The 25,985-nt window shown below is 27.1% G+C and overlaps 1 protein-coding gene across 1 annotated transcript in view; it reads left to right on the top strand.

Annotated features, from left to right (window-relative positions):
- LOC100202677 (inositol polyphosphate-4-phosphatase type I A) overlaps positions 1 to 25,985 on the top strand; it is an 80,194-nt gene that overhangs the window by 50,134 nt on the left and 4,075 nt on the right. The window contains exons 25-30 of the mRNA XM_065813136.1: positions 9,316 to 9,491; positions 17,359 to 17,482; positions 19,719 to 19,786; positions 22,950 to 22,996; positions 23,616 to 23,756; positions 23,862 to 23,959. Coding sequence (XP_065669208.1) covers positions 9,316 to 9,491; positions 17,359 to 17,482; positions 19,719 to 19,786; positions 22,950 to 22,996; positions 23,616 to 23,756; positions 23,862 to 23,959 — 654 coding nt within the window. The remainder of the gene's footprint in view (positions 1 to 9,315; positions 9,492 to 17,358; positions 17,483 to 19,718; positions 19,787 to 22,949; positions 22,997 to 23,615; positions 23,757 to 23,861; positions 23,960 to 25,985) is intronic.

The following is a 25,985-nucleotide window of genomic DNA, read 5'->3' as shown; positions in this document are numbered from 1 at the left end:
TACTATTTTAATAATGTTGAACAAAACTTTAACATGTGTAAAATGTTGATTTTGTACCAATAATATATTATGTTTAATATATTATTGGTACTTGCATAATATTCAATGAAATATGTTTTTAGAAATTAAAAATCTAAATATATGTTATTATAGTTCATTTACATGAAATAAAAAGTAAAATAAAAAGTTATGCCATTATAACATAGTTATGTATTATAACATAGCAACATTAAGATATTAGCTTTAATAAGGCTGCAGAGATCTGAGAAAAAGGCTGTTGAGAGATCTGCAAAAAAAAAATATATATATCTTAAAGCTCAGAAAGTGATGTCACTGATTATTTAAGCTCAGAATGCAATGACTCAATGTTAAAAGTGAGCTAAATGGTAATACCCTAGAAGAAGAACTTAGTATAATACTGCCTAAAGATATTCTAAAGCGTACAGCGCTAACTGCTGTTGGAGAAGGGTTTTTTGTCAACCAGCACACTGCAATCATAAGCAGTGTTATAGCTATATCAGGAGGAGAAATAAATGAATTTGTTTTATCTAAATCATCATCTCTTGGAGCTGCAGATAAAGTGATAAGTTCAGAAGCTCAAAAAATTAGACAGTACATTAAAGACTTGACAAAATCTTGAGGCGGAACAGTTCTACAGAGATGTTATAGATAATAGGATCTACAAAAAGGTTAAGAACAACTGCATTGTTTGCACTAGTTTGATAAAATTAATTTTAACAATTTTGTGCGATCAAAATATGTAAAACTAAATCTTTTAATTTTAGAATGGTAAATCAAGAAAAGATTATCAGGAGTTATCTGGACTATCATTAACAGCAGTTTCTCAAAAAGGGAGGTTCAAATTTTGTATTCCTGGTCCAATGCATCATGCAAGATTTATGGCAAAAGCGTTGTATTACCTTAAAATGTATTTACTGTTGGAAACCATTCCAAACTTATCAGAAGAAAATATTAAAGAGATTTGTGGTATGGCTGTTTGTAGGCATTTTTTACAGTCAGTGGTTCCTTAGAGCAGTATCTGCAACTGCTGCTCTGTTCCAGGTTAAAAATGATAATAATAATAAATATAAAAACAGATTAAAAGTGATTAGTTAAATGTTTGATTGATGAATTAATCTGATTTTGTTAAAATATTGTGTAGAACATGAAAATGTTGAGGTAGATGAAGAGGTTCATGAATTAAATCTTCATGGATCTACTTCAGCACTAAAATCATTTCACAGGCACAGCTGGCATCTTGATCCTGCGTTAGTAGGGCTGGCTTTAGCAGATGAAAATTGCCTTAACAGAGAAGATATTGCCAAAGAGTTATACAGTACAATTCCCGCAAAACCAATAGTTTATCCACTTGAATGTGTTATAGTCAATAAAGAGCTTCTTCGCTTTCTAGATTTTGCACAAGATCAGCCTTCATGTCTTTGCGCTCTAGTAACTGAGCAATCTTGACTCATCTTTGATAAGATTGGACATGGAAAGAGTGAGTTGCAGTAGCTTAAGATTCCTTCAGTTCTGGAAGTTCAGTGATTTTTATCTTGAGTTTGAAATCATTGTTACATCCCTTGATGTGGTCAATGACTCATCAGAGTGGGCCCAGTAAACTAGTTAAAGAACTGATTGGAAAATCAACCAAAGAGAAGAAAAGACAGGCTTTGTGCTTGCTTAATCATGTTTACAAAAAAGGTAAGCAAGGTAACTAACAGTATTTAAAACAATAACTTGTTAATAACTTAATAAAAGACTCATATTGCATTAGTTTTGTTCTTCTCACTTATCCTCCTGCAATTTGAAAGAATGGTATATTAATAGGGGAGAGCTAACCCACCTTAAATTAGATACTTAACTAAGTTTGGTATCCAAAATAATATATCATATTTTAATAGCTTATTTATAATTTGATTTAGGTGGATTTTGTAATAAAAAAGACAATAGAAATAGGAAAATAATTTTTTTTTGTCTACTTTATTATTTTTTCTATAACTTTTTCAGTGTTGAGAAAAAAAATATACAGAAAGAGTGCCTATTTTTTTAGTATTAGTCATTGTGAGAATAAATATAGAAAAGAAAAACTAAATTAAATATTATTGAAGGGTGGCACACATGGGTCAAAAATGTCAAAAAAGGGTGAAAAAGAAAGTACTTTGGGGTCGTGTGCCATCCTTAAACTTTTTTTAATTAAAAAAAAAATCTTATATTACATATAAAACAAGGGTCTGCGCACCTTATAAGCTTTCACTCTAGTTTGAAAAAAGTTTTAACCTTAATATGAACCTTTTTAATATATATATGTACATTCAGTATGTCACTTTTCCTATGTATTCATAAACCCTGAGTTGAATGGTATAATTTATTTTGGTGTAAAAACAAGTCTAGCTACCGGGAAAACATTTTTAATTTTCAAAAATATTGTGTTTTTTTACTAAATGATGACTGTTTATGTTATAAATGTACATTATAATTATTTAAAATATTGTTTAACCCTATGCTTAGTTTGTATAATATGTTTTGAGTTTTCAACAATATTATTTTTTGTATAAGTATCAGTTAAAAGTTCAAATATACTTTGAAAATATTATAATTACTATTTTAGATTTCATTTCAAATTTATTGCTATAATTGTTGTATTTATATCTACCAGATTTATAATATATTAAAAAAAGAAAAATGGCATTATCAGTTAGCAAGAAAACCAGAAAATCGATTAACACCAAACTAAGTGAGTATCTTGGAGGTCCTAAAAAGTTTCTCCAAACTGAATTTCCAACATTACGTGATTGTTTGCAGCAATATCTAGATCTGCAGCGAAAAAGAATACTAGTCTATGAAAAAAATGACTTATCAATGCAAGAAATTTTTTCTAATGTTGCTAATGAAGTTGCAGAACGGTGACTTATTTCCAACACAGAATTTAAAAAACCCATAGTTTGTGGAACTAAAGCAATAGCACAAAGAATTGATCGAAGTTGGTCTGCATTCTCTAAGATAGCTCGACACAAATCTTAAAAGGCAAACAAAAAACACTGGGAACCTAAACTTGATAAACTTTTAGATATTGCTTTTTACAAATGCAGAATCGTTTACTGCAGTGATAATGATGCCCCTTGCAACGAATCTTGTGATGACAGTGCTCATTGCTTTTGCAAATGTGACTTAAATTTAAGAATTCCTAAAAAAGAACTTATTTGGATAAAAACCCAGCGAGAAAAACAAGGCAGTGCTTCATCTATGCAAGAATTTGGTCTGGATCTTAAAGAGACTGCCAAACTTAGGTTAAAACGCTTACGCAAGTCAACTGATCAAGCAAGACTCACACGACAACGTGAAGAAGCTTCGAAGTATAAGTTAGAATCATTAGTCTCTATTTATCCAACCGATGTTAGATTTGATGATGGACAATAGAAATTAATAACAATTCCAATGATGTGATAGTCAGTGATAGCGATAAAGTCAGTGATAGCAAAGAGGACTCAACAATTGAAAATCAAGAGAGTTATGCCAAACAAAACTACCTTGATATTAGTAATGCTGCCGTTGCCTCTATCAGATTTGGTGTATCATCGACTGTTACTGCTGCTATCATTAATGGTCTACTGAAAGATATTATGAAGGCAGGGAAACTTGTTGAAGATAAAAAAAATCTCATATGTGATAGTATGAAAGTTTTTCGTGCTAAAGAATGTGCTATAAAGTATTCTAGAGTAGAAGAAAATTTTGATTGTGAAAGAAATATAATTACTGGAATTTTTGTTGATGGTAGAAAAGATAAAACTTTAGTTTTTATCCATGATAAAACCACAGGCACCTTCAGAAAACAAATTATCAAAGAAAATCATAAAACTGTGACAGAAGAGCCTAGAGGTCGCTACCTTACTCATTATACACCAAAATCTAAGTCAGAAATATCTAAACCAGCCAAGCAATGTGCTATTGGATTATTCGACTGGTTAATGGAAAGAGGTAAAGATCTTAATCTCCAACTAATTGGCAGTGGTACTACAAATGAAATGTCTGGATGGAAAGGTGGAATGCTTCATTTTGTGGAAGATCTTCTCAATCAAAAACTTTTTAGATCTTTTTGCTGGCTTCACATTAATGAGCTTCCATTCCGTCATATTATGGAAAAACTTGATGAACCAACTTCTTCAGATAAAGGAAGGAGTGGAGAAGTAGGTAAACTGTTTTCCAAAGTTGAAAATCTTGAAAGAGTTACTAAATTTACGCCAATTCCGCTTCTGGAGCCTCTTGTTACTATAAGTGAAGATTTCTTAAAGCAAATGAGCACTGACAGTTTAGTCGCATGGAAGTATTTAAATGCAATATTGAAAGGAAATCTCGATCCTGAAGTAGCAGCTCTTAAATGTGGTAGATTGTCTCACAGTCGATGGCTTACTTGTGGCATGAGATGCCTGCTTCTCTATATGAGTAAACATGATCTTAAACCTGATAATGCAGAGATCTTAAGACTGCTTGCAACTTGGGTGACTCAGGTTTATTTTCCAATGTTCTTTGAGATTAAAGTTAAGCATGACATTAAATATGGTTCTTGTCATCTTTTAACTTTGGCAGAAGCTGTTTTAACTTTGGCAGAAGCAAGATGATAGGATTAAAGAAGCATCTAAACTTTATCTCAGAAGTGAATCTTGGTGGGCTCATCCTGAGAATGTACTTGTCTCACTTCTCTGTTCTGATAACTCAGAACAAAGGTTATTTACTGTCGACATAATATTGGCAGTTAGGGCAGGAAGTGAACTTGGCTCAACTGATGTTAGACCATTTAAAGTTCCACAAACAATAAACCTTGATGCTTGTGACATCAAAGAACTTATCGATTGGGAAAAAGAGGTCATCACTGAACCAATTTTCACTGCAAATATGTTGTTAGTCCAACTCAATGCATTGATAGTTTCTCCCCTGCAGCTACCTCTATACTCATTACATACCCAAAGTTGCGAGAGAGCAGTCGAATTAGTCACAGAAGCAGCTCAGTCAGTCTGTGGTTGGGATAAAAGAGATGGTTTTATAAGAACTCAATTGCGAAATCGTGAACTAATGACTTTGTTTAAATCAAAAAAAGACTTTAAGTAATTTATTTAATTACTAATTTAGTATTTTTGATTTTTATTTATACTTTGTTGCGCATAACATTAAATGTTAAATAAATATTGGTTTTAATGTTGATCTTATAAGAATTTTGGGGAGTTAAAACAAAAATTAAGGCCGCCAGATTTATAATTTGAATGAGTATTTTGAGTAAATGTAAGGGGAGGGGGCTTTTGCCACTAAGCCCCTTGCTTCTACTCTACCTACTCTACCTCCTACCAGTGTGTGTATAAATATATATATACTAATTGTAATATATCTTGATCTTATAATCATAATAAAACTATCAAATATTGATAGAAGGGAGGGGGGAAAAAGCCCTAGCTGTGCATTCTGGCTCAAGAATCCTGGAAGCTAAATGATAATTTTGTGTTTTATTACACATGGTTTATTTTTTACCTAATATTATTTTAATTTTTATTATTAATTGACTAAAAACATTAAAAAATTAAGCTTTAATTATAAAAGACTATTTTTTTAAAAAAAAACTAATTTTAAAACCAGTTTCCGGTAGCTAGACATCAATATTTTGCAAAAATATTATATTTGAATTCCTCGTACCCAAATACATAGGTATCCAAGCGTGCTAGTCAAAATTCTGAAAAATTAATTTTTGGTTCAAGTATACCCTAATACCCAGCCAGTATAAAAGTTTAGTATAAAGGAAAATGTAACATAAAACATAAAATAAATTGTAAAATATAATGTAAAGTACAATGTAAAATAAAGTGTAAAATCATTAGTTATACACACTTTTATTTGACGTTTTTTGCTGTCAAAATGAAATGATACAAAAAACTGTTAAATGACGTCAAAAAATGTCAAATAAAAGTACAATGGCGCTTTTTTTTTCCGCGGAAAACGAAAATGTCCACAGACAGACAAATACTCTCTATATTTTTATGATAAGAATAAATATATATATATGTATGTATATATACAAATATATATACACACACACATACACACACACATATATATATATATATACATTTTTATATATATACATATATGCATCTATCTATATATATAATTGCTTGTGAGCAATTGCTTTTTTTTTATTTACCCGGCCTATTACCAAAAACATTTCAGCTGTTTTTTTCTTGGCCATCTTATTTTCATTTTTATTTCCAACCTATCATTAGGCTTACAATTTTGCATAATGAATAATGTATTTACTAATATTACAATAAGAATTAGTTTATTTAATTTTTTTATTAATAATAAGAAGGTATTTATTATTAATTAACAATATTTATTATTATTTAAAAACTTTTATTATAAAATACTGATAATTTTGATTTTATCTAACTTAACTTAATAAAAAAAAAAGAAATATAATTTTTACTACATTACTTATTTAATTGACTAGAACAGATTTTTTTAAAAAGAAAATCAGCAAGTCAGAAATTTACATCATGAAAAATAATGTGGTGTTAAGAATGATAAAGTTTTTTTTTTAATATCTCTGCAAATAATTTGTTTTGGTAAATTAACTCGAAGCTTTCTTTAAGGTTTATTTAAGATCTTAACATAACTTGTATTGACACTTAGGGATCTCTTTTTTTTGATTTGTTTTTATTACTTTTTTAGCTTACTACTTTACTTTTATTTTAGCCATTTATCATTATTGCATACTTTGTGAGTGTATATATATATATATATATATATATATATATATATATATATATATATATATATATATATATGCGATCTTTTCTTTTAATATTCTTTGCTTTTTTCTTCTTTTTCAGAAAAAGCTGTATGCTATAAAAATAAGTAAAACTAGTAAGCAAATGCTGATCTGTATATGCTAAAATATGAATATATATATATATAAATATGTATATATATAAATATCAGAGGTGGAAAGTAACAAATTTACTCTCGTTACTGTATTTGAGTAGTTTTTTGTTTGTGAATTTTTTTTAAGTATTTTTTTAATTGTGTAATTTTACTTTTGCTTTAGCACAATTTTTTTTTAAAGTATTGTACTTTGCTAGATTTTAAATCATATACGTTACTTAGTAAAATAAATGATTACCTATTAGTAATTAATTTCACAGAAAGTATGAATTGATATTTTTAGTCAATAAAAATTATCGACTAAAAAAATCATCTGTTTTATAAAATTATTTCAATATATTTTTCAGTGATGTTTTAAGTGAAGTTACGAAGACATTAAAAGCATTAACAAGCCTTGCTTACGTTTCAAATTTAAATCTTTCTTTTGAAATTTTAAAAGAAAATTTTTAAAAGAGTTTTGAAAGAAATTTAAAACGAAGATTTACTGTTTACATTTGATACAAAGTACTATGAAGAAATATGAAAAATAACTTATTTTTAATTAATTATATATCCTAGTTACATAATTATTGGCTTTACTTTGAAGATGTTCCTTTTTAGATGCTCCTTGTTGTAAGAAGAAAAAAATTTATTCAAAACATTTTTTACATATATGCATAGCACGCATAACTTTGCAAAATATATGAGAAATTTCCCAATTCTATTTTTCTGCGAACACAAAGAAAAAAAAATGCTTTAACTGATAAAATGAGTGTTAAATAATAACAAATTTGAATATCGTATTATTTATATTGAAAAACACACATTTAAGAATATTACTTAAATATAATAATTGGAAATATATACAGAAAAAATAGACCACATTGTTTACGTCTTATTCAACATGTTTGTTACCTGAGAATGGCTGTTGAAAAAGTAATGCGGTAACATTTACTCTGAGTACATTTTTAATGAGCTACTTTTACTTAAGTAAACTTAACGACCGGTAATGTTTACTTGTACTTGAGTAAAAATTCACTTAAGTAGCAGTACTTTTACTTGAATAAAAAAATTTGTTACTTTTTCCACCCCTGATATATATTATTTATATTTATATATGTGTTATACTTATATTTATATATGTATATATTTTAATTTATATATGTGTATATATAATATATATATATATGTATATATTTATATATATATATATATTTTATATATATTTATCAGGGATGCGGAGTCCCAAAAAGGACTGCGGATTTGATTGTCACAAAAAGATCACTTCTTTCCTAGTTTTTCATATCCAGGAGCTTTAAAAAAATAAAAAAGCTTATGGGCTACTAATGGGAAAAAATCAAGACTTATAGGTCAGAAAAACAATAAATTTTTGAACACGGAGTCCTTAGTTATAATGGCGGCAAGGACACCAGGACTCTGGGCTTAAAAACAATAAGTTCCATGTCATTAAATATCATAAATTTTTTTTTCTTATAACAGATCATTAATCAAACAACATGTTTAGACCTTCTGGACACCAGAGACCATAAAAAATAAAGTTATAAAGCTGGAGTCTTTTTGGGACTCTGCATTCCTGATATATATATATATATATATATATATATATATATATATATATATATATATATATATATATATATATATATATATATATATGCATATATATATATATGCATATATATATATATGCATATATATATATATATGCATATATATATATATGCATATATATATATATATGCATATATATATATATGCATATATATATGCATATATATATATATATATATATATATATATATATATATATATATATATATATATATATATATATATATATATATATATATATATAATTGATTTTCTGACGAGATTAAATAAAAATAACTACATGATTTTTACTATTAAAAGTTTCATTTTTACTATTAAAAACTTTTAGTAGTAAAAATCATGTAGTTATTTTTATTTAATCTTGTCAAAAAATCAATTATATTGCTCTGATATCATTCATAGAGCACTCTTGCTGAATATATACTGACAGCAAAATTAAACTTATATATATATATATATATATATATATATATATATATATATGTATGTATGTATGTATGTATGTATGTATGTATGTATGTATGTATGTATGTATGTATGTATGTATGTATGTATGTATGTATGTATGTATGTATGTATGTATGTATGTATGTATGTATGTATGTATGTATGTATGTATGTATGTATGTATGTATGTATGTATGTATGTATGTATGTATGTATGTATGTATAGCTATTTAAGCCATTTAAGCTTCTTAAATTTATAGCTTTTTTAAAGTTTTTAATAATCAGTCTGTTTATTTTATAAAGATTTGTAACATTTATAATACATTTATATAGGTATAAGTTCTGAAATAAATATCTTTTGCAAACAACTTGATACAATCAGTTCATACGCTCTCTCACTAATAAACAAAATGAATGTTACAATGAGGTTTATTCAAATGCAGGGCGAAGCACTAAACAGTGGCCTTGTTGAGTTTCGCTATCGAAGAGACATAGTTTTTTCTCAAACAGTATGTTTAATATGTTGCTATAAGTTTTTTTTACTGTAAATAATTTTTATTTTTTAATTTTTATTTTTTTTAATTTTCAATTTTTTTGAGACTTTATTTATTTATTTCTAAATATAATAATAATTATTATTATAAATATCTTTCACTAAAGGCCAAAACAGTTAATATTACAACAGATGCTGTAATTTTAACTGTATTATTCTTTAATTTGACGACTTTACAATTATATAAGTTTACATTTTAAAGTTTGCAATTTAAACTTGTTTTAATAAATTTTGTGAAGAGTTGTATAAGAGTAATTCCACATCAAATCACCAAAATTTAGGAAATTTTGAACCATGGGTCTTATATTTTTTTTCAAACTTTTCTGGCTGTTGCATGTTATAACAAGAAGTTCAAACAAAAAAGTTTGTCCCAAAATGTTAAATGGTTCCTGAGATATTTTAATTATAATATTGACCTGGTTTACCAAAATTTCACTGTTTTCATGACATTTTGAAGAAGCATTTTCCTTGATAAAACAAGAAATGAAATTTGTTTCCACCACATAAATGTGTTCTATATAATACAAAAACACTAGGTTTAAAAATATTTTGAAAAAGAAATATTTTAAGGGGTTGCTCAAGACCCTTAAATATATATATATATAAGACCTTTAATATGTATATATAATATATATACAAATTAAAGGTCTTATATTGATATTTAAGGGTCTTGAGCAGCTCCTTAAAATATTTCTTTCTCAAAATATTTTTAAACCTGATGTTTTAATATATAATATATACGATATATATATATATATATATATATATATATATATATATATATATATATATATATATATATATATATATATATATATACATACATATATATATATATACATACATATATATATATATATATACATACATATATATATATACATACATATATATTATACATACATATATTTATATATATATATTATATATAATATATATATATATATATATATATATATATATATATATATATATATTTATATTGATTTTCTGTCAAGATTAAATAAAAATAACCACACAATTTTTACTATTAAAAGTTTCATGTGTTTTGCAATCACCAGGTAAAAAATATGTTGTTTTTTCGTTAAAAAAAAGATATTCCTAATAAACATCATGGCGTTCAAAAACAGTTATAAAACTGTTACTTTTTGTCAGCATGGTTTGGTTTTTTAATCTTTGGGCTTGTGGTTGTCAAGCAAGTCAAGTTCTTGCTTGACAGCCACAAGCTCACAAGAAAAGTTTTCATAAAATATATTTTTTTATTACCCTTTATCTCTTTTTGATTTGCATTTTTGCTATGATAGCATGTAGCAACAACAACAACAACAACAAAAAATACAGCTCTAAGTTCAGCAAAGTTAGAATATATCAAAATTATAACCTTCTTATCAATAAGAACTTCATAAATTTTTATTGGTCTCCATTTGCTGTAAAATATTTTAAAAAAGACAAAAATATGAAAATATACATTTTATAGTTTTATACATTTTATAAAAAGACAAAAATATGAAAATATACATATTATATTTTATTATTCAGAATCAAAAAAGTATTTATAATACTTTTTTGATTCTGAATTCAATAAATGTATTTTAAATGCTGAAATGTGAAGTATGACTTAAGCTTAAGGCCCATCATCTTAAAAAACCGCTGTTAAATTTAATTTTTTTTTGCTTTTAATATTTTTAGTTATAATTTTATATGTCATCAAAAATCCAATTAGAAAAACAACAGTAAAATATAGAACTACAATTTCAAAGATATCACTTTTTCAATAAATTATTAAAAAAACTTTCTCCATTTTCACTCTTAGGTGCTTTTTGCCACGGTTTGATCTCTCTAAAACTATTATCTCATTCAACTACCTTTAAGCTGACTGGGACTCTTTCCGTGATTTTCTTTGTGATGGCCCTTGGATAGAAATCTTCTGTTTTTCTGCTGACGAATGTGCTTCTTATGTAACTTCTTGGGTTTATTCCCTCTTGATGATTCCAAGTCAAGCCTCGCTCTTCTCCATGGTTTTCCTCTCATTGTGCTGTTGCAATTTCCAATCATAACCATTACTTTCATATCTATCAGCAAAATAATTCTCCAGACTCTCATGACTTTGGACAATCTTTAACAGTATCTATAATGGGCAAAATCTGTTATGCCACCTCTCTTGTATGGTTCAGATTTGTCACCTCACCCAAAGACAAAGCTGAATTGTTTACTAAAAACTTCTCATCAATATACTCTTTTGATTCCACTAGTTGTGTTCTACCTGATATAGCTGACAAACAGGTTAATCTGTTGCTTGATGTTCATATCACTCCAGCTTCTATATCCAAAGTGATTTTCTGCTTAGATTCTTCAACAGCTTGTAGTCCGGACAACATACCTGTTATAGTGTTGCAGAAATGTTCTCCTATTTCATTTTATAAACAGCAACTCAATGGAGTTGCTGAGCTTACTATCAAAAATAAAAAGATACTTTTGAAAGAACTTAATTTTTTTTTGCAAAATAAAAATAAGCATAAATTTTGAAAGTTCAAACCAAACCTGGTTTATATTATAACAAAATTAAAAAAAAATTAAAATTTTTGTTTTTTTAAAATTAAAAATGTTTTTTTTTTTTTGAGATTATGAATTATTTCTTCTTTACCACAGTATTAAATTTTTTCTTGAATCCTAACACTCTTCATTTCCAGTAACTTCTGAGTACCAGAAGGTTCCACCTTGGTTGTTCTCATTCATCTTAATGATTTTCCTGACAATCTTTCATCTAAAGTGGCTCCATTTGCTAACTTTAATACTTTAGTCTTGGCAAAATTTTAATCACTTTTTTATGTAATGTATGATCATTAGTCTTTTCTATTCACTCATAAACTTTATGAAGCTTTTGCATCTAAAGTGATTATTTTTGTATATAAAGCTGCCTAATTTTTTTACATAAAGAAAAGTTTTGTTTAAAACATTAAACTTATATATATCAAGAATTAAAAGAAGCTTGACATAAGTTAATCTGTTTTTAAAAAAACGAGCAACATGCTTCTGTTGACATTAAAGCAGCTCCAGTTTGAATTTAATGGCATTGCATTGACAAAGTTGCATAGTTTAAATGACAATGGATGAATCAGAAATATAACTGAATTAGACAAGTTTGTTTAATGCATTCCTAGCTTTATACAATACTCCTATAATTTTAGCATCAAACAAAACAAAAAACATTCAACAAAAAGTTATTACATTATAAAACAAAAGTTTTTATTGTTGCTCTCCGGAGCTATTATCTATACTTTCAAAACTCTAACAAGTGCTTATTGTTTTTGTTAGAGTCTTGTTTTCCAATCTGCTGGAAAGCGGCATCTATTATCGCTATTTTCAAAAATTTTTGAGAGCAATCTGATTTGTCTAACTACCGTCCCATTAGTCTTCTTACTATCATAAGCTAGGTTTTTGAGTCTTTAAATAACAAACACTTGAATCTAGTAAGTTGATAATAATCTAATAAATAAAAGAAATAATAATCTAATAAATATAATATAATAAAATGATAATAAATGTAATATAATAAAATGATAATCTAATAAAAATAATAATCTAATAAATATAATCAAATAAATAAATACAAAAACCTATTAACTTAATTATAATCTAATAACTTAATAATAATCTAATAAATACCATCTTGAATCTAATAACTTTCTGATCATCGATATGGATTTCAGTTTTCTCATTCTATGAGAAGACAAAAATTCTAGCTTGGAAAGGTTCTCAATTATGCTACAGCATGTGGCTCTCAGTGACTGATGAACTTAAACTCAGATAAAAATTTTTTTCAGCTAATCATTATCTAGATCTTCCTATATTTATGAATGGTAGTTGATGTACTTAGTGAGTCATCTACCCTTCGTCTTCTAGGATTAAATCTTACTACCAATTTTTCTTAGAAATCATATATCAAATACATTGCAAAATAAACATCTGCTAAGGTTGCATTTTTTTATCATGCTCACCACTTTCTTACAGTCAGGATTCTATTCTTTATCTCTATAAATCTATAGAGCTGATCTTTGAATGATGCTTTTTCTCTTTTAGACTGGGTGCAAAGATGCATTGTAAACATGTAAATGTATTGGACTTGCTCTTGCAGCCAACCTTCAACCATTATCACATAGTTCTAATGTTGGTTCTCTTTCTCTTTTCTATAAGTACTATAAATGGCAATGCTCTAAAGAGCTAGCTCTTGTGCCAAAAATTTATACTCGTGTTACTTGTCATTCAATTAAGTCTCATCTTTTTACTGTGGCTGTTCCTAAGCACTCCAAAAATTCCTATTTGTCTAGTTTTTTTTTCTCAAACATCAGTTCTTTGGAATTTGCTCCCTTCATTTTATTTTCCTGATTCATATAATTTGCAGTTTTTCAAGTTGTCTGTTAATCGTTATCTTGCGCTATCAACTTCATCTTATCTCTTCCAGTAACTTCCAATTCTAATAGTGGTTGTTTGCAGCCTTGTTGGAAGTGAAGATGTTGAAAAAAAAAATTGATTAATAGTTTCTAGCAATTACAGTACTATAGATTGAATTAGGAATTTAATGCATTTTATAGTCTTTTATAACAATTTTATTGCAATTCCACAATAAAAACAAAAATTGAAAATAAAAATGCAAAAATTGACCTAAATAAGTAAAAACCATGAAAGAATTGTTAGAAATACATTAATAAAATTGACTGATATAACCATTTAATACTTGGTATGTCTGCCTTTATGCTTTATGACTGCTGAAATACGATGCGGCATTGACTGAATAAATTCCGAGCAAAAGCAACTGATCCGTTCACTGTAGTGCCATGTTTGAATCAATTTTTTTTTAAAGTCTCTTGTATTGGTTGATGCTGTTTGCATGACTTCTCTTTTGAAGTCCTTGAATGGGATTTAGGTCGAGATTGTTACCAGGCCATTGCAATATGGAAATTTTATTGTCTTTAAAAATTTCATTACGGATTTGGCAGTATGACATGGAGCCCCATCTTGTATAAATATTGCATTCCCATTAGGAAACCATGCATTCATTTGGGATATTAAACAAGTCTTTAGAACGGTTTTGTATTGCTCTTGTCTCATCATTCCTTCCACAAAGTATAATCGTCCAGGCCCTTTTACCGGTATCACACTCCAAAACATTATCTTTTGAGGATGTTTGACTGTTTCTTGAAACTATTCCGGAAGATTTGTCTCTTTTCTCTTCCTTCGAACAAATGGTCTTCGTTCAACCATAACTTCCAGCATTGACTCATCAGAAAAACAAACATATACAAATAAATAGCTATTGTTGCGAACAGATAACTTTTAGTGACGATATAATTTATTGATAATTGAAAATATATTGCAGCATAATAAACGTAAATAAATCAATCTCAAGTTATCGCAAACAAACGAATAAGATGCAATTAATTTAATTAACTTAAATAGTTTATTTAGGTTGTTGTTTTAGTTATTCACAGTTGTATATGTGTGTAAATTTGTAACTTTGTAATGCTAACCTTAGACCATTCCTTTATTGTCCAATGCGTGTGACCAAGAGCCCAACCATATCTCTTGTCCTTCATTGCTGTGGTTAACTTGAGTTTTTTCATTGGCTTGTAAGCTTTATATCCATTATTAAAAAGGCGTCTTATAACTGTTCTTGGGCTGACTGTAATTCCTGTCATGGCATTCCATTCTTGCGTTAACTCAACAGAACACTTTTTCCGACCTTTTCAACACAACTGTAAAAGCATCCGATCATTTCTCTCAGTAGTTTAGGTAATACCTCTACAGTTCTTTCTTGTTGGTTTCCACTATATTTTGGCCTCTATTTAGTCTCATTTTTATTCTTCCAACAGTTTGAGGCAAAATTTTGAGTTTTTGAGCAATTTCATTATTCCGAAGTGTAATATTTTCTAAAAACAACTTTATCTCCTTCTTTGTAGCAGCATCTAATTTCTTACCCATTTTAATATAAATATTATATTTTTGATATAGATTCTACACTGTTCAATGAGCGATAATAAAAAAAATTTAATTATAGCAAGAATTCGAAAAATTACTCAAACAACAACGATCCGATAATAAAAGCACAGTTTACTATTAATTGTTACAAAATTTGAAACAAACCATTAAAAATGTAAAAATAATCGAGATTTTACATAAAAGTATGTTACTGCATAGCAACAATAATTGTTAATGTTATATCAGCGTAATTGCAGCTGATAATACATAAAGATTAATAATATCTCCAAGGTAAATACAATATAAATACATTTTTTGATGATAAACATAATAATTCTTAATTCGCTGTCCAGTACTGTATATAAAATAAAAAGTTCAGTTGCAGAACCATATTATTTAGTAAAACTGTATTGGAATTATAAAAAATTAACAATTCGGTATAAAGAAATAAAAATTAACAATATCTACCAGTGTGAAACATTATGCTAAAGAAGGAATCTAAAAAGGTTTGAACTATTTCTAAATTAAAAACATTTTTTTTTACTGAAAAATTAGGAAAGATGAATTTATTTTTTTTGTTTTATGAAATTTTTGCCTAATAGTTTTTACCAAGTAAATTATCTTATTAAGATATGTTCTACTTACTTAATGACATCAGAGGCATGCAAAGGCCATCAAAATGATTTAAAAATTTTAAGCAATGAAGAAAAAACACTTATATCTTTATGTTGATTAGAAGTAGCCTTTTATTTAGTCACAAATCATGATTAGAAGTAGCCTGAATTTAGCTCCTTGAAAGAAACTCTGCAAATTTTCTAAACAAAAGATTGCCAGAAGCAAAGATCTTTCAAATAAGGAACAAAGTCAGGGTGAACAAGATGATGAGGATTTTGTAATATCATTTAAAGTAAGAAGACAGGAGATAAACATAGATCTCCAAAATGTGAATATATCTCTTCTAAAAACTCATTTAAAACTATTAAAACATTTAACTCTCAAATTGAGGAAGTGTATTATGAAACAAATAGTATAAAAAAGGTTTATTTGATGAAATAAGAGCTTGATAAAAGAAAAAACTCTCTATCATGAGAATAGAACTATTGTTCAACTTCTCATACCTGCACCACCAGAAGTAAAAAATGACTTTGAAGTTACAGAATACCAGGCAAAGATAGCTAGATGGATTTTAAGCAAAAAAGGATTGCTACCTATTTTTACATTGAGTTTTAAATGTTTTTTACTTAAGTTTTAAAATGTTTTATGACTCGAATGATTTATGTTGAACTTTGTTTGGAAAAAAAGATTATGTAAGTATTAGAAAGAACATCAATAAACAAAAAAATATATGTATTTTGCGTTATTTGAAAAAACCATATGTATAAAGCAATCCTGAAATAAAAATAAGCTACTCAAAATTTGCTTCATTTAGACCAAGTTAGTGCATTTTGCATGTTTAAGTGTTACACATTCTGTTTGTTAATTATTGATGAAGTGTATAAAGATCTACTTTCAAAAACTGTTGTTTTCATATTTTTTGCTATTGTTATTCCTTATTTTATTACGAAAAACGTTTTTTTTTAATGTCATGAAAACTGGGTCATTTTAGAAAACCAATTCAATTATAAAATTGCCATATCTCGTAAATTGCTCAATATTTTTAGCTGAAATTTTGCATATAATGTTTTTTTTTATAAATATATCTTGTCTATAAAATGAAAGAAAAAGGAAGATACATGATTCAATGGACTGGGTGATTTGATGTAGAATTACCCTTTTTGGTTAAGTTTTATTATAAACTATTATCATTTTTATATATTAAAACACTAAACAAATTTGTTTATTTATAGCTGACTTCAGTAGTTGCAGGTTTTATGGTGATGTTATCACAACAAATCCATAACTCCCAATTTCTTGATCAACTTTTAAAAGTTGGACTTTTAGTTCACTTTGAGAGTCTTCTTACAACTTATGGTATAAAATTTTTTCATTTATTTATTTTTAAATTTTTTGTTTGTTTGTTATTATTTAAAACGTGATAATAAAAGTAAAAAATATACTGTTCAAATAAAAAGGAAAATTTTATTTTTAATTTTATTTTATTTTAAAAATATACTGTTCAAATAATAAAGGAAAATTTTATTTTTTCACAAACTTAAGAAATCAGCATCATGCACCAGTACTGGGTCAAGATGACTTTGATCTTGGGGCAAGATAAAAACACTGAAAAAAGTTAAACATCTTTTAAATATGTTACATGATTTAACAAATGATAACTGTGTTTTTACATCTTACAAACTAAGCGCATTGCAATGTAATGTAATGTTGAAGTGTTTAGTATGTACCGCTAGCAATAGTTACAAATAAAAATACTGTCTTCATAATTGTAATATTCTTCATGCCACCACTCTTGGTATTTACAGCACTGAATCCATTCTTCTGTTGGAGAGTCACAATATTTCTTTATACAAGCAAGGCATCTTGTTATATCATCTTTTGAAGTTGATGCAACTAGATTTTTTGTTTTGGGTTTTACAGACTTAGGCCTACAGGAGCTTAGCTTGAGTTTATTTACACCCTTTTTAGCTTCACGAGCTTCTTTTCTTTGTTTTTTTTAATTTTCTTGTTCTTCTTGTTATTTTTTTGGTTTTAAAGGTTTTTTGAAGAGTGTACTTTTAAGAATGCTTGAACTTCTTTTTTCTCTTATTCATTTTTCTCACATTCTTTTGCTTTAGGCAATGCTTTGAAATCAAAATTATTAACCAACTTCTTTGGTGCATCAGAATTAGCATTTACTAATTTTTCCCACATACCTTTAAAGTAAGTGGTGCTCAAAAGATCACCAATATTTTTGTTTGTAATAGGTTGTCCTGGATAAGTGACCATAAAGTTGTCACATGCTTGGCTGTAGTAGGTTTTTAATGGGCCAAAAATGACACATCAAGGGGCTGAAGACGTTGTGATGTGTAGGGTGGCAATCCAACCATCATGATGTTTTTCTCAAAGCAATATAATACAGCCTCCAAAGTTATGTGAGTTTTGTGATTGTCAATAATGAATAGAGCAGGAGATTCTTTGATTGGTTTCACGTCTAGATTAAAAATGCTTCAAAAATAATTAAAAAGGTTCTATTGTTGCTCCAACCATTATCCCTACAATGGCCTACAGTTCCTTCTGGGGCTCTTTCTATATAAGTTCAGGAAACATTTGATTCTGGCAAAAATCAGAAAAGATGGCAGGTTAAAGCCAGTAGTGCCAATGTAATAAGTTAAAATCCTCTCTGCTAAAACAATTTTAGAAACTCTTCTAGATCTGATTATTAGGCACAGTGGACAGCGTGGGTAGCTTATTAGGCACAGTGGACAGTCTTGACTTATCTGCATTGTAGATTGAAGAAGCAGGGAATTTATATTTCCCCCTTAAAATGTAAGAAAAATTGCCTATGCTTGGTTTATTGAAACCTATTGCTTTGGCAATCAATGTTGCTTCTAGTTTATGTATTTTGCATCAAATTGGCCAGCTAATTTGATGCAAAATACATTCCTCAGCAAAGTCAAAAATTAGTCTACTACACTGTTTCTTTGTTAATCTAAAAAACATTTTGTCCATTGCTGTTATGTAGGATTTCAAATATTTCTGCTGTACAGTATTAAAGACATCTCCAAATTTTCCTCCATGAACCTGCACCTCCTGAATTAAAAATTAGCATTTTAGTGAAAAAAATTTTAGGAATTAGATTTTACATATTTAAATACAGATTTAGTAACAGAATTTAGAATAAGAGGTTAGGGGAGTTAATTAGTTAGTTCAAATTATTATTTTTCTTAAAATCTGTTCAAAATTTATCCTCACATTTTCATTTTTTTTTATTAAACTAACCATTATCATAATCATGGTTAGTTTAATAAAAAAAAAACGAAATATTAAATTGCAAGACATGGAGCCATCTTGCCCCCATCATCTTGCCCCAATCTTATCAAGACACACAAAATAACTGAGAAAAAATAAATTAGTTTAGAAGCAAGTCAAATTGTCTTCAACTTAAATTTGTATAACCGAATCTACAAAATCACTAGCTTATATTACTTAAAAAGACTGAAACGAAAATTTGTATTAAAACCAAACTGCTGATTTATTAACCTAGTAAAGAATAAAATGCAAATTAAATACATTTTTAAAATAATGTATTAAACAGTTTTAAAATTTATAGGAGAAGAAATGGGGATGATTGAAGATATGTATATTGGAGTGTCTGACCTTAAGGAGGTTAAGTTCAAGGTAATTGAATTCATAATGAGAAAAATTAAAGGTAACTTTTTAAAAGTAATTAAAATATAATTATAAATGTAATTATATATTTATAAATAAATTTGAATTTATTATTAGAAATATATAAATTAATATATTATTGTTTGATGCGTTTTATTTTATAAAATTTTCTATTATTATATTTATGAGTAAAAATATGCAACATTTTGTACAACAAATTATTTTTTATATATAAACAAATAAGTATATAAGGGAAATATTTTGAGTTTAAATGATGTGCTGTAAATTTAAATTTGGCATTGCTAAAGTTTATATTAAAAAAAAAAACATGATTCTGCAATCCTAAGGTTTATATTTAGATCAAAAAAAGATAAAAAAGAATATATATATATATATATATATATATATATATATATATATATATATATATATATATATATATATATTATATATATCTGTGTGTGTATGTATGTATGTATATATGTATGTATGTATGAGTTATATGTGTGTGCTGTGTATGTGCTATGTAACTATGTATGTATGTATGTATGTATGTATGTATGTATGTATGTATGTATGTATGTATGTATGTATGTATGTATGTATGTATGTATGTATGTATGTATGTATGTATGTATGTATGTATGTATGAGTTATGTGTGTGTGCTGTGTATGTACTATGTAACTATGTATGTATGTATATATGTATGTATGTATGAGTTATGTGTGTGTGCTGTGTATGTGCTATGTAACTATGTATGTGTATGTGCGTTTGAAATAATATTTTAAGTTAAATTTGTAAATTAGAATGTCAGTATATTAGAAACTAAAATAAGCAGTTTTTCTACACTTTTTATTGCCATTGGTTTTGCACAATACAAGCATTTTGTATTGTTTACATTTTATTATTTTTCAATTCTGTTGCAAATTATTATATATATTTATATATTTTGATTGTGGCTTTTATGTTGGATTTACTTTTATGCAGTTGTAATTATGAAATATTGTACCCTTTATAGTATATAAATGGTTTCTAATTGTAAAACTTATGATTCAAGGTTGAATTAATAATTACAAGTTTTGAACTGCAAGTTTTCCTTCTCAAAAATAATTATTTCGATCTTGTCTATACATACATTGTATTATAATTTTACATACAATACTATGTCAGGGTGATGACTTCTCTTGTTTTTCTGTACCATACTTAGTCGAGATTTTAATAAAGATTGTATTAAATCTCACTTTTAAGATGATCTGATAAAAAGGCACAAAATAATGTTAAATATTTTATTTATCAGTTTTTGGATCATTGTAAGCAAATATGATCTGATAAAAAGGCACAAAATAATGTTAAATATTTTATTTATCATTTTTTTAGATCATTGTAAGCAAATACAAAATGGAACTCAAGCTTAAATAACATTTTTATAACATTAGGGTCATTAAACACACAAAGAAGTCAATTATTAACAATCATGTCATTAGACAGAATGAATCTCATATGGTGGTTGTCTTTTTTGCCGCAGAAGCCATACAGATCTTTTAAAACTTTGATTGCACACTCACAAAACTGGTTGTGTGAGCAATGTTAATTACAAATTTTTAAAGTTTTTTTAGGTAGTCAAAGCTTCAGATTTTCAGTCAAAGTTCAAAAAAATCCTCAAAATGAATTTAAAAATTTTACCCAGCTTGAACTTGAACAGCTTGTTTTAGGTTTTAGGCATCATAAATAATAAAAGAAGAGATAAAATGGCACAAGAGCTCTAATGTGCTTCTTCTCTGTGTAGTTGTGGGAGAAACAAGTTATATGGTAGATAAATTTAATGTCATTTTCAACAGCCAGTTTCCTTAATCTCAGTTTGACATCTACAATAATTGTTCATTAAATCATGTACAAAGAAGTAATAATGTTTAGAGATTTAGTTCATTATAAACAACTAGGCTAAGTGATAAACATGAGTTTGGGATAACTTTCTTTTATCCAGTAATCACACTTGTTGTGTTGGCAATAATTGTCAGAATTGATCCCCACAGTTTGAACTCCTAATATATCTCTAATCCCTTCTGGGATTGTTTGAGTTTTCCAATCTTGTAATTCCTTTCAAGTTTGAATGAAATCAATTTATTTTCATTCGCTTATGTGTCAGTGCCTGACATATAAGCAAATGTCAGTGCTTGATATTCACAGCCATCAGTTTACTATCAAAGTGAATACTCCAATTCTTCAGATAAAGCATGCTCACTAAGTTTGTGTCTTTGTCTGAGCAGCTCTTTTGGTGATAGACTTGTGAATTGCTGATTAACATGGAGTTGGTATTTCAATGTCCTCACCAGAAAGTTGATGGCACACCTTTGCTGTTCCATGGGATGATAGTTTCAAGCTTGTAACAAACCATCTAACAATGCTTATTGGGCTATATTTTGTTTTGCTTGCTGATGGTACATAACATCATCTATGTCTTTGATGTCATCAAATGAGTTTGTGATTTTTCAGAAAAATTAGATCCAGTTGCTTTCACTGCTTTTTTTTTGCTTTCATGAGAAGATGCTCTTAAAACTAGAAGATTTGCCAGTGGAATCTTGCCCTAACTTTCAATTTGCAATTTAATTTATTTAGATTCTCATCTTTTTTGCATAACTGTTTGTCTTTCACCTTACTTATGTCAAATATTGTGCTTTCGTTATGCTGCTTGAAACTGGACTAATTCTTTTGTCCTTGTTTCCTTAGTCTTCTTGATGTTTAAATAATTCTTCTCACACAACGTTTTACCTAGGTTATTAAGAGATTATGTTATAATCTCTTTATATTATAATTTTCAAAATGCATATTTATTAAGCAATACTTATTTTTATACAAAATTACTATTGGCACCAATTAAACTAACTCAAACTTGCCTATTCACTTAGAACTCACCTATTTGCTTATAACTCCTCAATTCTATCAAATTTCAAACCAAACCGAGAAATAGCTCATAGAGTCTTTGAAAAATTAGGCTCAAAATAAATTATTAAAAGTTGTTAATGCATGAACTTTCTTAGTACTTCAATGGAATAAACATTAATTTATTCAATAGTAAACAAAAAGTTTATTTATTGAAAAAAAAAACAATTTTATTATCTAGGTTTTTATTATAAACCTTAATTTAAAAATGAAGAATTTTATGTTTTTTAGATTGTTTGCTTAGAATCCAATGCGTATCCCATTATTAGTGGAAATAGGTAGTATGCAGTTTCTTATGTTGTAGCTATTTAATTTTTTTTGTTTGCTATGTAGTTTCTTTGATTTGTTGCTATGCCATTATTTTATGTTTTTTTTTTTTTTTCATTTTCCTTAACTATCATATTTTATTGTTTATTTTTATTGTTACTTTCTAAACATTTTTTTTAATCATGACTTTGTTTATGTATTTTGTTTTTTTTCCTGATTTTTTTTTATAAATTTGTTGGCATTCTATGAACAATCAAGTTCAACAAGTTTCATGAATAACAGAGTTCAATATACCTTTTATCCATATTGAATGAGGAAAAAAAAATTTATGCAGCCTAATAAAAAATTTTTTTTAGCTAAAAATACCGTAAAAAAAAATACTATTTTAAATAAAAAAATTTTCACACTAATTTTTTTTTTTTTTATAAATTTTAAAATATGCATTAAATAATTTAATATAGACATGTCAACATCAACTGTACATAGCTCAATAGTTTTTGTTATCAATTTTTAAAATTATTTAGAAATTAACTTTTATTGAATTCACTTTTAATTTTTAGTTTAAAAGACAATGCGGGTATAAATTAAATAAAAGTTATTTTTATGTCATTAAATTCCTAATCTTTACAGATCAAGCATTGTTGTTGAATTTTCACTAAAATACAAACACTTCAAACTGTTACCAAAAGACTTGAGAGATGGCTGTACAATTAAATTGTTCCCTGTGATGTTTAGCATTGGAATTAATGAATCTGCGACTTTGGCTGAAAAGTAACTTAATAATACATTTTTAATAAAAATAAAAATAATTTAAAAAAAGTTTACTTATTTGTATTTAAAAAAGGTTTGATGACAATTCATTTATATTTAAAAAAGGTTTGGTGACACTTCATTGCAAGAACTTATAAATAGTGAAAGTTGCATCACATTACAGAATTACTTCCAGTCATTTATTGGTTATTATCCAGACTATGGTAAGCAATATCAAGATATTAAAAAATAATAAATTGAGATTTAGATCAGAAATTTTAAATAATTATAGTTGAATATTAGTTTTTTTTTGTATACTGAAAAAAATATATCTGTCATCTATATAATGAAGCAAATGAACACCATGCTAACTCAAGTTTTTATCTTAAACATATTCAACATTATGTCAACAGATTAGCGTTACTTCAAAACATAGTAATAATTTTTCTAAACTTAAATCTATATTTCTACCAATAGAAGAATAAAAGATAATATAAATAAATGATAATATAAAAATGTATATTTATATATACATCATCTCGTTAAGACTAATGAAATCACAACATTTTATGTAGGTTTATATATCCTTTATAGATTAGTTGTACCAGGTTATTAGTTATAAATTAAGTTCAGAAATATTAGAATAATGTGTTAGGATCAAATAAGGTCAAGTAATAAGATCAACATTAATCAGAAATATTAGATTAATGTGTTAGGATCAATTAAGGTCAAGTAATAAGATCAACATTAATCAGAAATATTAGATTAATGTGTTAGGATCAAGTAAAGGTAAAGTATTAAGATTAACATTAATAATAACAAATATTAGTTATATATTTTTTTAGTTTACCGTTTCCAAAATGCTTAACTAAATATTGTTAGAAAAAATGGTTTCTGAGAATGTTATCTTTTGCTTATGAGAAAAAATCTATTTTTACATTAATCATTGCAATAAATGTAAATAAGTTCATTCATTTAATACCGCATTGTCATTTCAATGGGTTACTTTTTACCTTAGGATTAAAGATGTTTTGGATGTTTTTTTACATGCTTTCCTGAGTCCTTTTATTTGGCAGAGTAATAAAAGAACAAGGGAAACTACATACAAAACTAAATTAGGCTTACCATTAGCAACAACTTAGAACTGGAAAAAGAATCCACAATATAACAGTGGACGTTTTTAATAGGCTCTTCTTTGTCATAGTATATCAAACTTACAGTTTGTTTTTATGTTTATCTTAAAACGTCGTTTTTAATAAATGAGATACTTTCAATTTGGGACCATACGCTGAGTTGAAATTTTCAGGTTTTTTTTTTATTTGACTTGGGTAAGGAATCAGCTTTAAAAATAAATACGGTGTCAAAGTATGTTTAATACCTTTTTTTCTTGTTGTTTTTTTTTGTTAAAAAATTTCATAACTCTATTAAAATTTAGAATATTTTATACATCTTCAATATATGATTCTGGTTTATAACCTTTTCATACCTTTAAGGAGATATAATAGACTAGCTGGAGGGAGAACAAAGCCAAAAATTGTTTAAAATTGTGATACAGTCGAAGTAGTATAATTATTCCAGGGGCAAGTCAAAATGGCGCATTTGTGAAAAAAATTTTTTTTTAATGTAGTTTGTAATCTTTAAAAGCTGCAATCCAAGCGGATTGTTTGCTTAAAATTTGACTGGATGACTTTTTAACAACTGTTTGAACTATCAAGAATTAATCACAACTAAAATCACGACATAAAGTAATCGTTTTTTGAATAACTCTATATTAAGTATAAATATCAAAGTTTTAGACAACCTCTACTACTTATCTTTTGCTTCCCTGGTTAGCTATAGGTTTGTTATGTTTTAACAGAACATTTTTTTGGCAAGGAACCTATTATGTCTCTCCAGGATTTTATTTTGTGTTCTATTTTTATATTGTATTTGTGTTATATTTTTTTCTTGATTTAAGAACAAGTTGCTATATTTTAAATATAGAGATATAAAATACTTTTTTGTAAATCCCGCAAAAAAACAACTACTAATTATTATCTATACATTTATTAATTCAGTTCTTATCTCAGTCATGGACAGGAAAAGTGCGTGATCGCACTCCAATCTTGACCGCACATATAATTGTTTATATGCATGGTCAAGATTGGATATTGCTTGACCACGGCTTTTCAGATCGTAATCAAAATATTTTTTGAAATAAAATATTTTTTTTTAATTATATTTTTTGTTTATATCATGCTTTTTGTTTGA

The sequence above is a fragment of the Hydra vulgaris genome, chromosome 12, assembly GCF_038396675.1.
Source record: "Hydra vulgaris chromosome 12, alternate assembly HydraT2T_AEP".
Lineage (NCBI taxonomy): Eukaryota > Metazoa > Cnidaria > Hydrozoa > Anthoathecata > Hydridae > Hydra > Hydra vulgaris.
Note: the sequence above shows the minus strand (reverse complement) of the source record. Positions and strands in the feature narration are given on the sequence as shown.